Raw genomic sequence first — 14,735 nt, forward strand, 5'->3', positions numbered from 1 at the left:
CAAATAGATTCTATTAGAGTGAACGGATGTGCGATGAAGTTTCATATCAGCCAGATTATGCAAGTCTAGCTGCTGTCAGGTCTTCTGTGCAGTAATCGACTGCCACATCCAATGCTAGTCTGTTAAGCATGTTGTTTCTCGAATTGCACAAATAAAATAAATGTAACACCTTGATTTAGTTTCTAATGGAAAACAGTATTATAGTAATTAAAATTGTACTTTCATCAATCTAATATTAATTTGAATAAGAAATCTACAAGGCCTCGACAGAAACACCAAGATATCAATTTTCCACAGCCTATAAAGACATATATATCCCAACAGATGGCAAGAAATTTTTTTTTTTCCTTTGGATAATTTTCCCTTTACTTTTTTCCCACCTTCTCTCATGAGAACCAGAATGAATGAGTGGAAGCAACCAAATAATGGAGTGAAATCAGGAACAATTAGTATCAAATCTAGGTCTCTTGTATTGATACAAGGTACTTTACCAAGTTGGCCAGTTGGGAGCTTTGGTAAATGGTTATCTTGATCAGCGATCAAATGGTATAAAAAGGGTTCTACCAAAAAAAAAAAAAAGGTATAAAAAGGGCGAGCTTGCAATTATTACAACATCTTTCTCCTCCAAGCTTCTACTTTGCTGAATTGAGTTTTTAAAGTGAACAAGGCATCCTGAAAGAAAAATTATGCAAGCTGTAATCCAATGAAAGATCCTAGGATTTTTCTGTAGATCTTTTAAGGTTCTTTATATTACATTTGTCTGGAATTCTCCAAGAGAATCCTCCCCGTTCTCTCTCCTCTGCGGTCCAAGATGTGTAGTTTTTCCAATCCGCAAGAACAATTCTGAGGTCATGGAGCTTGTTATCGATACCGATGCAGCAGTTCGCATGCATGGTGCAAACCTTGTTGAAGTCCTTGCTAGGTTGACAAAAACCACTAAAATAAGCTGTGTCCAGAAATCGAATCCGATTATTGAGCCGGGCGACATTGTAATGTTTGATTTTGTTTAATACTGTTTGTTCATTATCAGCAGGATACAGACTCTTAGCAAAGCACCAGTACTTGTAAAATTCAATTGTTTGGTCACATGATCTCACGTAGACGAATCCATTATTGGGCCAGTTGTTTATATCAGTAGGATCGCCATTGAAACCGTCAGTGGAAAACGTAATATCTGCATTGCTAGAGAAGTGTGAGAAAGGGTTTCTTAACCACATAACGTCCATATCCTGCAAGCCAGAGTTACTTGTGTTAAACTTAGAACTAAGCATGCAGGTAGCAGAAGGGATTTGCTTCAAAATTTTTGTTAATATTCTTCGAAAATTAGCTTTACACCATATGCACACTCTATGAAAAAAAGCATCTAGAATGCATAGTATTGTCCAATAAGAGTGAAACCTAGTCAACAGCAGCATTGAATGCTGCATGCTAATGTCATCAATAATTGCATAATATCATATCGAATTTGAACATTATATTTAGTACTATTTAAGGGAAGATCAACAACAATTTCCACTGATTTCGATCTGCAGTTATTATTGTTTATATTTCAATCCAAGAGTAGCCTGCCTTAGAGTGACGATGACTAGCTAGCTACCATGTAGGAAATTAAGTTGAGGATGATAAGAAATTAGGAATTTAGTTCAAAGGAGTGGCAGAATTGAGCTAAATGATTCATACCGTGAAAAGAAAATTGTATCCCAGCTCCAGGATAACGTGGAAGAATTCAAGCCGCTTCCACATCATTTTGAGGTAGTCTTGGCTCATGAACCTCTTCTCAGCAGTAAAATCCACCCCTTCTGTGGTCAGAAAATAACAATGAGGGTGCACGGACTTGCATCGTTCAAATGCCTTTGGATCCATGGCTAAGATGACCAAATGATTCAAAAGTTGCTCTGTTTGTTCACCAATGCGGAAACTCTCAAAAAAAAGATCAAGGACAGAATTTGGTTTGGCCCATGCTTCATTAAGTGTGGTGAGTATGACTGTCCTATCATTCATTGTAGCATTTCTCAACACCCTACGCAAATCTTCATGTTCTGTAGTCTGCTGGAGCAGAAAAGAATTCAATCAACATGAATTTTGAAGAGCTGAAATTTTAAGTTTGATGGAAAAATGTAAACTTTCAGTCATCATGGTAACCATGAATCGCCAATGTGGTACCAAGTACCATAAATAAAACTCTAACAAGCAGGAATGTCCACTTGACAAGTTAATCAGTTCCAAAAAGTAATTAATCACAAGAACTGAATTAGCTCTAAAAGTAATCTTGGACTTTTCTTTTTAGCAATAGTAGTTTAGACTTGTGCAATCGGTATAAACCAAGTTACTTGTGAAACAAACTGCAATATAGCTAGGAGATCTTGATGCTCTAGTTGGCATACAGTGTATGTATTGAGCAAAGTTTTCTAAGGTGCTTTGGTGCTTCTCTTCTTCACTCAGCAATGGATATGTTACAATTAAATTATTATAATTTTACACATTCTTGTTATAGTCAGAGGCTTCTATGTTGCAACTAATGCAATTTTCAGGATTTTGGTTTTATATTAGTTCTTATTTGTTGCCACACAGACATGAGCTACTAGAAAATTGAGTTTTTTGGTGTAAGTTTTCAGTTTTGCCTAATACATATCAGATAATGTATGAATGTTTATGTGAGTTAATCAAACTAGCTTTCTGAATTATTGGAAAGGTCTCACTTGACTTGAGTTTTTAATTGTTTGAACAATTCAAAGAAGCGTCCACCACCAATTAAATTATTTTAATGATCTTCTGGATGAGTTCTTTTAGCATGCAGTTGTGCATGGACATATGAATCGTCCTTTGGATGCACTAAAAATGATGCAGAATCTTGTATGTTTTTGTGAGTTACAATTTATTGCTTATATTTATGAAATTTCATAGAACTGTCATATCATGAAACCAAAAAATTCTATTCTGATAGATTATTTCAAGTTCATTTCCCACCCACAACCTTACCATCTTAATTTCTTTTTCTTTTCCCCATTTATGAGATTTTTCCTTTCAACAGTCAAACACCTCTAAAAGATCTTAACTATCAAATTTCAAAAGCTTTAATTAAAAAAAAAACTAAATATGTGAGCTTCAATTTTTTTTTTTTTTGATGGAAAAGGAGGCAGGGACTGCCATCTGTATTTTATTGGTAAATTAGAATATTTACATATTGTAAGTCCAAAAAAAGATGCTGAGTAGAATTCAGCAATTGAGAAATACAAGAGAATTGATACTCTGTTTACATTATCTAAGAAACTTATCTTTATACCTATAAAACCTGTTAACTCTAGAAACTTGTAGATCCTCTTTGAGCCATAAATAGTCCCATGAGCGATTCGCTTTGTTTCCATTTCGACGTCCTAAGTGATCTTCCATTATGTAGATATCTCGATGTTCGGTGATCAGTTGCCCTTCATTATTCATCTTTGTCCTTCACCTCATCACAGCTTGCCATAGCTCCATCCCGCTACTCACCATCAATCAGCAATCACTGCAGTGTCACCGAAAGTCAATTATTCAGATTTTGTAATGATCATCTACCAACAATGAGAGCCAACCCGAGAATTGAACCAAGAAGCAGTCCTATCCACTCCCAAAGCACCTGAGAAATCGGTAAATCCTTATACTTGTAAAGCCCGTTAGTTCTATAAACCTATATTCCTTTGTGAGTGAGATACAATCCGATGCAGACATTGCTTTGCCCCATCAATTGTTTATTGTTTTTCATTATTTGGTGTTTTGTTATGACTTCATCCTTATGCTTCACATTATCTAGTCTCGCATTTCCTTCACTCTCCATTGACCCTCAGTTGTCGAACCCCGCAGTGCCAATAAACTGTATTGAGGTTTTATAGCAGCAAAATACTAATCCTTATCATAGATTCTTAAGTATGTAAGGAATTTGGATGTTGTTGCTGACATTGGCATAAGTTAGCTAATCTTTCAAAACTGTCCAGCTAATTTCCATTGTTTTGAGAGGGGAGTTTGTTATGAATCTGAAGATCCTATTGTTCCTTTCCTTCCAAATGCTCTAGATGCAAGTGACAGCAATGCAATCCCATCCAAGTTTAAGAGCCTATTACGGTAGTCTTCCTCTCCATTCTCTCCAGAATTCACAAATGGTGGGTGGAAGGGGGGGCCAATGTTGTCAAGTGTAGCTTTAAAAGGAGGTGTTTTCAAATTTGTGTGGAGTATCTATAGGCAAGAAAAAGATGATCTGTGGATTCTTCTTTCATATAACAGAGAACACATTGAGGTGGAGCTGGAAAGTTTTGTTTCTTGAGATTGACTGCTGTGAGGACCTTATTAATGAAGACTAGCCAATTGAATGCTTTAGTTCTTGTTGGGAGAGGCAAGCCCCAAATTACCTGGGAAAAGCTTGAAAGGATATCGCCATGGCTAAAAAAGGAGTAGCATTCGCTGACTTTGAAATTTTTGCTTTGGCTCCATATCTAGAGAACTATGTCAGCACCCCCCTTGATGATAGTTGAGTTAATAAGGCATCGAAATTGCTGAAATTCATTCATTGCTTGGGTACTGAGTGGCCAATGAAAGAGTTTATGAAGATCTTGGATGTTAAGAATATCATGAACACATATCGCTGGGTTGTGTGTATGAAGGTTGAGCATTGGGAAGATGTCTATTAGTAGTTGATCTTCGTATCAATGATCAGTCTAGAAAGCTGTTTCTTTTCCATCCCCAATCTGAAATTCAATCCTTGCTTTAAATAATTGACGAACCTGATGGATACTTTTCTAAGCAGTCGATGCCAACTAAATGCCATGAGCTTCCCTTAGAGATATTGCCTCATTTTTGTAGTGGATGTCTGATATAAGTTTCCTCCATTCTCTATTTTGTTTTTTGTGGTATCTCCACCATCTTTTAAGTAGCATATACTTGTTGAACAATCAGAGATTCAGAATCCCGAATCCTCCAATCTTCTTTGGCCTGCATACTTGTTCCCATCTAGCTAGATGGTGTCCACTTACACACTATTTTCCTCCTCTCCATAGGAATTCTCTCTTTCGCTTGTCAATACGATCTATCACATTGGAAGGGAGAAGGAAGGTTGACATCCAAAAAATAGGAAGAGAGCTCAAGATTACATTGACCAGAGTAAGACGTCCTCCAATAGATAGAAACTTATCATTCCAAGCTGATAGTTTTTTATCTACTTTCTCTACTAAAAAATTTTAGTCAATCACTCTCCCTTTTCCATTGTTTAGTGCAAATCTTAGGTATATAGTTGGTAGAGAGGAAAGGGGACAATCTAAAACAACCGCCAGCTGCTTGCTCTTTTCTTCTGATAAGTTGATACCATACATTGCACTTTTATTAAAATAAATCTTCAACCTTGAAAGCAACTCGAAAGATTAGAGAATAAACTTTAGGTGCTGAATGTGACTCAGGTTGTCATCACTGTGGATCATTGTATCATCGGCATATTGCAAGTATAAGATCTCTAATGTGGTTTTTGAGTAGGCAATTCCATAGAGGAGCTTGTTTTTGGTAGCCAGTAGAAGAATTTAGTATAGAGAGTCTGTAATGAGAATGAAAAGGAGTGGTGACATGGGATCGCCTTGTTTTAACCCATATTTTGCATTAATCCATCTGGTAGGGGTGCCATTTATGAGTAGAGCCATCTTATTAGAAGATAGAATGTATTCTATCTATTTGCACTAATGTTCACCGAATCCTCTTGCCTTAAGGAGGGTAAGAATGAATTTCTAGCTGACATTGTTGAAAACCTTTTCAAAATTTAATTTAAGAGCTAAACCTCTAAATTTTGATTTGATGATAGCAGCTATAATCTCCACTATGCTCAGATAGAAATTATTTATATGTCTATTTTTAATGAAAGCAGATTGGACATCTATGATCAGGGAGCTGAGAACTTTAGATAGTCCGGTACTTAATGCATTTGTGATGATCTTCAACACCCCATTCATTGGACTAATTGGACGATAATCTCTGACCCCTCTGCAATCTTGCTCTTTAGGTATCAATGAAACAAAAGTGAAGTTTAGCCTTGAGATATCTGCATTATGATTGAAAAAGGCATCAAAAAGTCTAAGAAGACCAGGCTTAAGTAGATCCCATAATTGCTAGAAGAATTCTACTGAAAAATCATCCGGACTTGGTGCCTTACCTTTAAGAAGATTGAAGACTGCTTCCCTAATCTCTTCTTCAGTGAAAGGCTGCTCAAGTGTTGCTGCATTACGTAAGTTTTTAGAGAATATTGCCGACCAGTCCAGCATCAGGGAGCTCTCATTCATCTTCCCAAAAAGTTGAGAATACACAGAGGTAAAGGTATCTGTGATGATCTCTTTAGGATCTATTGGGACCTTCCCTTGATGTTCAATCCTAGAGATAAAGTTTTTTCTTCTCCTATTAGAGACATAAGCATGAAAATACTTGATATTTTTGTCTCCATATTTAGCCAGTTGATTCTCAATCTTTGTCACTATAGGATTTTCTTCTTTCTTGATATCAGCTTCAGTTGTTGTTTGAGAGACTGTCTTGCTTGAATCTGATCAAACGTGAGGATCGGAGTCTCCTCTAAGGAGTCAAGTTTTAGAATTTGAGGATCGTAGTTTCCTCCAGGGAGTCAAGTTTTAGAATTTTTTGTTTGATACTATTTTTTCTATGAATAATATTGCACTTGGCTGATCTGTTCCATGATCTGAGTTTTGATCTAAGGTATCTTAGCTTATAAAACAAATTTGCTGATGCATTTTTATCATTTGGCACCACTGTCTAGTAAGCCCTTACCATTTTGTCAAAATCTGGATAGAGAAGCCATAAGTTTTCAAAACGAAATATCTTATTACCTTGTGGGCATTGATTAAACTCCAAGAGTAGTGGAAAGTAATCCGAGGTTGTTTTTGATAGCGGCACAAGCACTGCAAAGGGATTTAGCTCCAACCAAGCAGCAAAAATCAGGCAACGGTCCAACATTGCCAATGAGGGAGTATTTCTATGATTGGACCATGCAAATGTCAAATATTTTTGCTTGATCTCAATGAGCTAGTGATTATCTATGAACATATTGAATTCGTCCGAGATAAAGCTGTTACCGCCTATACCCTTTCATTCTCTAGTGAATCGGATAGCAATAAAATCTCCAATAATGACCCAGAGGCCTTGCCAAAGTTGTCGAATCAAGGTAAGCTCTGAGAAGAAGTTGGATCGCAGGCTGTGGTCATTAGGTCCACATACATTGATAATCAACCAATTCATACTACCAGGAGTAGAATGAATAGGACCGTGGAGGGTGCTGAGAGAGTATATGCCCATATAGAAGAAGATTCCTTTAGTTTGATTCGAGTTTTAGCAATTAAGAAGGCCCCCTCTCGAGCCATTTGCATTGAGGGCATGCCAGGAGTCAAAGTTCATGCCACAGGCTGTGGTGACATGATTAAGAAGGGTCTCTTTTACCTTTGTTTCTTAGAAGCAGGAAATCGTGCATTGGGATTGCACAACAATGTCACGGACCAATTTTCTTTTGTTTGATTTACCTAATCCTCTCACATTCCAGAATAATAGCGACATGGTAGGAGACAATGAAAAATAGAAATATGCATTGAAGCGTAGACAGCATACAACCATGGAACATGTAGAAGCAACCTGGTTAATCCTGGTTCAAGAGATAGCTTCCTAATACAAAAGGCCAGCAGGTAGGTATTATGCTATCCAAACCAAATCGAAAGCAAATCCATCTGATAGGCTGATAGCTAGTATGGGAGATAAAGATGGAGAGAAGTGATGAGGTCTGCTTGGATATTATCATTCCAAAAAGTTGCTGACTCATGGATTTCAGAACACTGTGATCAAACCTGTTTAAGGGCAAACTGGTGTTGCCTGATTGCATCTTGCTTTCTCCATATCCCTCAGTTTGGCGATATCTGAATTGCTGTAGTTGCTGAAGATGATGTCGCAGCATCTACCTAATGTTTTGACTTCCACAATAGTGAGGGAGTTAATGTAAAGCAGATCTTGTGATGAAAGCTCTATCTCAATTAGACTCAAGGATTTGATCTTCTTCGTGCACAGTCTAGTGCTACGCTTCGCAGGTGTGGAAGGTAGAGTTTCAGCAGGATGTGAGTTTACAGTAGTCGGATGTCTCACTTGGCCACGAGGGGTTTTAGATCCTTTACTCATTGTTTTGCCATCTATTGCATACAAAGCTAACAGGATAGATGAGAAGGCCTTAGCTACCAGGATAATTTTTTTGTCAGAGACAACAAATGGCTTGCTGTGACTATGGAAAGAGGTAAGGGATGATGAAGTCAGCCATTGGATGAAGTCAGGTCGAATGATAGCAAAAGAGAGGAGGCAATGGTCTCCGAGAGTTTGAAATTTAAATCTGAAAGGGTCATCCAGTTTGGCAAGCAGATCTTTTGCAGTAAGACAAAAACGAGATGGATGATGGGCATCTTGTCAGCGTAACGGAGCACAAGGAAGTTACCGATGGCACTGATGAGGACCTAGTTAGATCAGACCAGGTTCCAAATGGTGGCGACGGTCAGGTCGAGCTGGTCACGGTGGTGATCTCTTCCAGCAATGACCGTAGTTTGCAGCTCTGAGATTTGACCGACCAACAGTGAGTGATGGGGCGTAGATTGTTCTCTAGCTTCGAATGTTTTATGATCCATCAGAGAAGTGGTATCATCCTATTGCTGCTACTGTCATCCCTCTTTTGAGTGAGGAGGTGTATGCATTTCATTGTTTTTTCAAAATTTCCATCCATCATCTTCTCCATTGTCTATGCTGTCCAGTGAGCCCATGATTGTGCCATCAAAAGTTGGCTCCTATTTCAAAACAAAATTTATCACCATAGAAATTTTGAAAATATGTTGGCCAATATTCACCTCAACTGTTTCTGGGATGAGCCCCATATTTTCACAAAAAAAAATAACGTCAAAGCTTGTTAGGTCTTCCCATTGAAGGCTCGATTTATTGGCTCGATACCGAATCTTGAAATAATTATTGCAACAGTGTCTGCAGTCCAGAGCTGGAGAGGAAGGTTAATCAGTGACACATAAACCTTAAGTTTTAGTCTATGTTGAGAGACACCCCTATAGGGATTCCAATGATTAACAGTCAGAGAAAATCCATCTCCATGGATGTGTCCTTGGGCCATAAGGTAGTGAACTATGTCAAAATCAGGGCAGGAGATAAAGAAGGTGCTTTGTGAAAGCTTCCTAATGGTCCATGAAGCAGACTCGTTGGTCCTTCGGGCAAGGGTGGAGGAGACACCGTCAACCTTGACTAGTCTGCCAAAAACTTCAACAAAAGCTCGACGGTGAAGATATTCAGAGATGTCTTCACACTCGCAGGAGGGCGGCAAGAATACTTTTGCATCTTGGTGGTAGTGGTTGTTTGCCGAAGTGAGGAAGTTGATAGGTTTGAGGAAGCAGGGACTTTGCAAGATCTGGTAAAGTGTCCAAAGCAATGGCATCTAAGACACTTTATCGAGTTCCGACAGCTCTGCTTAAGATGGTCATGGCTTCCACACCGGAAACAGACCCTTTTTTTAAAGGAGTGGATGGATAGGCGGGGACCATTTAACTGGCGAAGTTTTGAAATCAGGATTGGCTGTTGTGTTGCCACCTGATGAGCTGGTCGTCCTTGCCGCTTGAGAGTTTTAGGTCGGAGATTTTTGCTGTCCACATTTCGCTGGGTGCAATGACTTCCAACAGTGCCTTTAAGAACTGCTGCATAGCTTCGATGTTGCGTATCTTTGCCATCAAGTGCATATCTCCCACCTTCTATCGTAGATTAGCCGTGAAGTGAAGGTTGGGGGCTATCAAGATATTTAGAGGTAGCTGAAGAGAAGTTAAGAGAGTTATTGTCTGAACGGCAAAGGTAATCTCATGGTAGGTTAGGGTAATGGTGATTTGCTGTGTGTAGGATAGAGGTCTTTCTTAACTGCAAGTCAGGTGAAAGTTTTGGACGCTATAGACGGCCTCTGTCCAATGGAACAGTATTTGCTCCGGACAGTGGCAATTGATGGCACAAGACTCGAGAGGATGAGAAGGGTTCAAAAGGATTGTTGAAGAGACACAGAGAGATGGCTTTTTGATTCAATGTCTTTTCCATGGGTGGAGATTCTGGCATTCATCATTTGCTTTCATAGATGGAGCATGAATCCATCTCCCATTGGTGGGTGGGAAGGGCTTGAAGAAGCATTGACACATTATGGCAGTGGGCGAAGAAGGCTTTCTTAGATGAAGGTCTTCATCCCGAGTTGAGGATTTAAGGCACTGCAGATGAGATCCGATCCTTTGATTTTTTCTTTGCTCTCTTCTGGCTTGTTGAGATGAGCCAATCTTCCAGCAATTTGTGGTTGGTAATCTTAAGCTTGGGGATGGAAGGATTGGAAGGCTCATTGGGTGGTTAAGGTTTCTCCCTCTAAGTTTGTCAGAGCATTTTTCTCTAAAAACTCTCGCCATTAAGCTTGGGGAGCATACACCTTTTTCTTAAGACAACATTAAATTATTCAACCATTTCATTTCTTTCATCAAATTCTTTAACTTACCTTTTTCTAACCAAAATAATTCTGGTTCACTTAGACCAGGTTGACAAAGAGGAAATTTAAGCCAATTACTATCTGATTACTGTGGATAAAAAAGTAATATCAAGATCAGAAAATATGCAATTCTCATATTTAACAAATTAAATAGAAAATCCAAATTAGAATTAATGGTTTAATTGCATAATTGACAAATTATTTTGGTATTCTAACAGAATTTTTGAACATCAAGACAGGGTTCTAAAATATTAGAAAGGTCAAACAAAATAAAGCAAATCTTGGAAGTAATGGAGCAAAGAGAATAGCCAGCGCAAAGGCCAGAGGACAGAGCTAGGATTTTGATATAAGCAGGGCAAGTTTTATAGCTTCTCATATTCATTTAATTTCAAACTAAGTAATTATAAAATTAATTTTACTGCTAAAATTATTTAAAAACTATTTAAGACAAAAATTAAAAGAAGTCAAAAATCGAAAACCAGCCAAGATAAAAGCCTCACAAAATCAATATTCAATTCAAAAAAGGACTATTCATGATCTCCATGGTTTGAATTCAACAGAATTTCTTATTGGAGAAAACCGGGACTGGAGTTCCTTTTCCTAAGAAGATAAAACATATTACTAATATCAGTGCCGTGAAGTACTAATATATTTGATATTCCACAATCAAAACCAATTAAGAATTAAGCAATAAGAACAACAAGAAATAGAGAGAAGTATGAAAAATCCAATAACATCAGTGTCAAGAGAAGAAAATATTAAAATAAATGAAATGAAATTGAGGCTTATTGCACGCTACTTTTTAGGAATAGGAGCAATATCATGGTCAGAATCTTGGGTCCCTTTTTGTCAACTCTTGCTTGAATAAGTTCATGCACTCCAATGGAGTGTGTGTGCGTGCGTGTGTAGAGAGAGAGAGAGAGAGAGAGAGAGAGATGTCCCACAATCGTAGAAGGGTAGAAAAAGATAGGAGGAGAAGGAGGAGACGGCTGTGAGACTGTTTGGTTCTGCCATAGACTCGGATTTCGTCGCAATCCGAGGCATGTAGAAAGAGATCTTGCCAAAGCAAAAAGATGGAAAAGATATACCAATTTTTAAAACTTGTGCATTACCTCTCTACTTTGTCTTTCAATCTTCGAAGCTTGTGCAACTTCTGTAATTCCATCTTCGTGCATGGAGATGTAAGAAAGCATGCACACGACGGCCGCGGCTGCCCCAAGAAGAAAACATAAGAGATGTTTGAGGCTATTCGCCATCTTCGATGCCACTGGAGGCCTTCCTTCTGATGCAAGAGAGAGAAAAGGAGGAAGATATACTGCGAATGAGATTTGATACTTAATTGGTTCCTAAACGGGCAATACCGATTCCTTCATAAAATCTGCAGGTTGTCATAAGGTCCATGATTGCTTTTTTTTTATTTTTTGGTAAGGCATGATTGCTTTCCATGGTCGATAGATTTGGACGTTGAGAGAATGGACTTATCTTTTGTACCAAAAAAAAGGGAATGGACTTACCTTGGAGGTACCTTGGCACAACTTTCTTATTCCCTCACTCTCTCTATGGAGGACGTAGGAAGGTTAGTAGCTTAGTGTTCGATAGCGTTTTGTAGATTATAGTGGTAATCATTTTCAGGAATTGAGATTTCCATGAATTTAAAAGTTATCCTAAAAATATTAATGCAGCAATAAGTTGATGCATTTGTGATGTGGGTTATTAGATTTCAGAGCCTATTGAGTCGTTGATCTACTAAATTATGCATATGATTATAATTTTCAAAACTTAATTGCGTAAGAAAATCTTATCAATTGTGTTGATGAAATTCTTGAATTTACTAATATTAAATATATTCTGCAAATAATTTCAATTCATGATTGCTGCATACTAAATTGTATATTTTTAATTAGCTAAATTGTTTCTAAAAGAACAAGGCATCAATACCTTGCTATATAGATGAAATCTTATCAATTATATAGATGAAATTCTTGAATTTATTAATGTTAAATATATTATGCAAATAATTTCAATTCATGATTGGACCGTACTAAATTATATATTTTTAATTAGCTAAATTGTTTCTGAAAAAACAAGGTACCAATGCCTTGCCCTATAGATGAAATCTTATCAATTGTGTAGATGAAATTCTTGAATTTATTAATGTTAAATATATTATGCAAATAATTTTCAATTCATGATTGGTGCATACTAAATTATATATTTTTAATTAGCTAAATTGTTTCTAAAAGAACGAGGTATCAATACCTTGCTATATAGATGAAATCTTATCAATTATATAGATGAAATTCTTGAATTCATTAATGTTAAATATATTATGCAAATAATTGCAATTCATGATTGGTGCATACTAAATTATATATTTTTAACTAGCTAAATTGTTTCTAAAAGAACAAGGTATCATTGGATAAAAACCTGCCAATAGAATCTAGGATTTTGTCCCAAGTACTTGATCAAATATACTTCTTAGGGAATTCTCATGCATGAATATTGATCAATATACATTTCATCATCAAAAAAATTATATTGCCTAAATTAATGGAATTGAAGTGGTGACCAGCCAAGATAGTGCATCCACATCATCTGGGATCTAGTCAGTAAGAATGAAATATTACTATTCATTCCCACTGGCCTCCTAGAAAATACAATAACATCTAGCTTGGTGTTCCTATCATCAATGATCAACATACATGATACTTGCTGAACTTATTAGATCTATATTTATCACTGCTATCTAATTTGATTAGTTGTTAAAATTTAACTATCCATCATGTGAATATCCAAAATCCAATATATTATGAGCAATCATAATCATATGGTTTAGAAAAATTAATAGTTTTGTGCCAAAAACTACATGCAAAAGTTTTTGCCGAACATGATCCCGACGCCATATTGGGAGTTGTATGGTTATTTATCTAGATTGAATCAACATGTTACATTCACACCCATTCAAAATCATGCAAAAAATACAGCAAGATTCAACAAGAGACAAATTAAAAGCAACTGAATGGCAAGGCTGAAAAAATGCTATTCGGCTATATTTGACAACATAGAACAAGAGAAATAGCATGCAAACAAAATCAATAGAGGCATTATAAGAAATTAGATTTTTAGTGGCGATAAAAACTATTACTAAAAGTATGAAATATCGTCACTAATAGTTTTAGTGATGATATTTTGGGTCGTCACTTGTTGTCACTAATATTCGAGTTACTAATTTATTGGTGACGACTTTCGAAGTCGGTCACTATTAGTGAATTTAATAGCGACCACACTATTCTCACTAATATTTGTACTAATGGTGACGATAATATACCGTCATAAAAGCTATTACTATTTGTGACAATGGTACCGTCACTAAAATTTACGATAATAGTGACATAAATATTGTCACTAATATTATCACTATTAGTGATACAAATAACGTCATAAAATTTTTTCAACAGTAACTACAAAAGTCACCACTAATGTTGATATATTAATAACAATACTTCCTATCACTAAAATGAAATACTATTAGGGAGAAATAATGTTGTCACCAAAAGTATACAATATTAGTGGCAATTAGTGTCACTAAAAGCTCCATAACCATTAGTTATGTTTTTAGTAACGACATGACGTCCTCACCAATAATTTTTTTGGAAAAAAATAAATAACCTTATAATAAGAATATGTTGCATTACCTGCTTTTAAATTGAGACCAACTCATATTCATAATAATAAATATCAATGCACACAAATTATATATATTAAATCCTCACATATCCATTAAAGTATCCAAAATACAATTGTAATATCAAATCCATACATATCCATAGTGTATCAATCAAATCCTTACATATCAATTAAAGTATTAAAATGTATCCCAAATACAATTATAACATCAAATCCATATATATCCATAGTGTATCAATCAAATCCTTACATTTCTATTAAAGTATCAAAATATATCCCACATATAATTGTAACTTCAAATCCATCATATTCATAGTGAGATACAAAAAACATGTAGTATGATCCCACAATCCTCCATAATAAACATAAAAAAAATCATAATTGCTCCCACAAAAGTTCAATCACAATCCTGCAAAATGAACAAATAAAAAAATCAATTAGTATAATTTAGAAATATAATTTTTATTAATTCAGTTATACAAATGTTATAGGAAGAAAGGAA

At 36.3% G+C, this 14,735-nt stretch overlaps 1 protein-coding gene across 1 annotated transcript; it reads right to left on the reverse strand.

Moving 5' to 3' along the window:
- Positions 1-713: 713 nt before the first annotated feature.
- LOC105048960 (uncharacterized protein At4g15970-like) lies at positions 714-11,802 on the reverse strand. Its single transcript, XM_010928463.1, has 6 exons — positions 11,659-11,802; positions 9,062-9,448; positions 6,164-6,290; positions 5,991-6,052; positions 1,681-2,049; positions 714-1,229 (listed from the first exon to the last, which is right to left on the reverse strand). The coding sequence occupies exons 1-6, from the start codon at positions 11,800-11,802 to the stop codon at positions 714-716; spliced, it is 1,605 nt and encodes a 534-aa protein (XP_010926765.1).
- Between the last annotated feature and the right edge of the window lie 2,933 nt (positions 11,803-14,735).

The sequence above is a fragment of the Elaeis guineensis genome, chromosome 7, assembly GCF_000442705.2.
Source record: "Elaeis guineensis isolate ETL-2024a chromosome 7, EG11, whole genome shotgun sequence".
NCBI classification, from domain to species: domain Eukaryota; kingdom Viridiplantae; phylum Streptophyta; class Magnoliopsida; order Arecales; family Arecaceae; genus Elaeis; species Elaeis guineensis.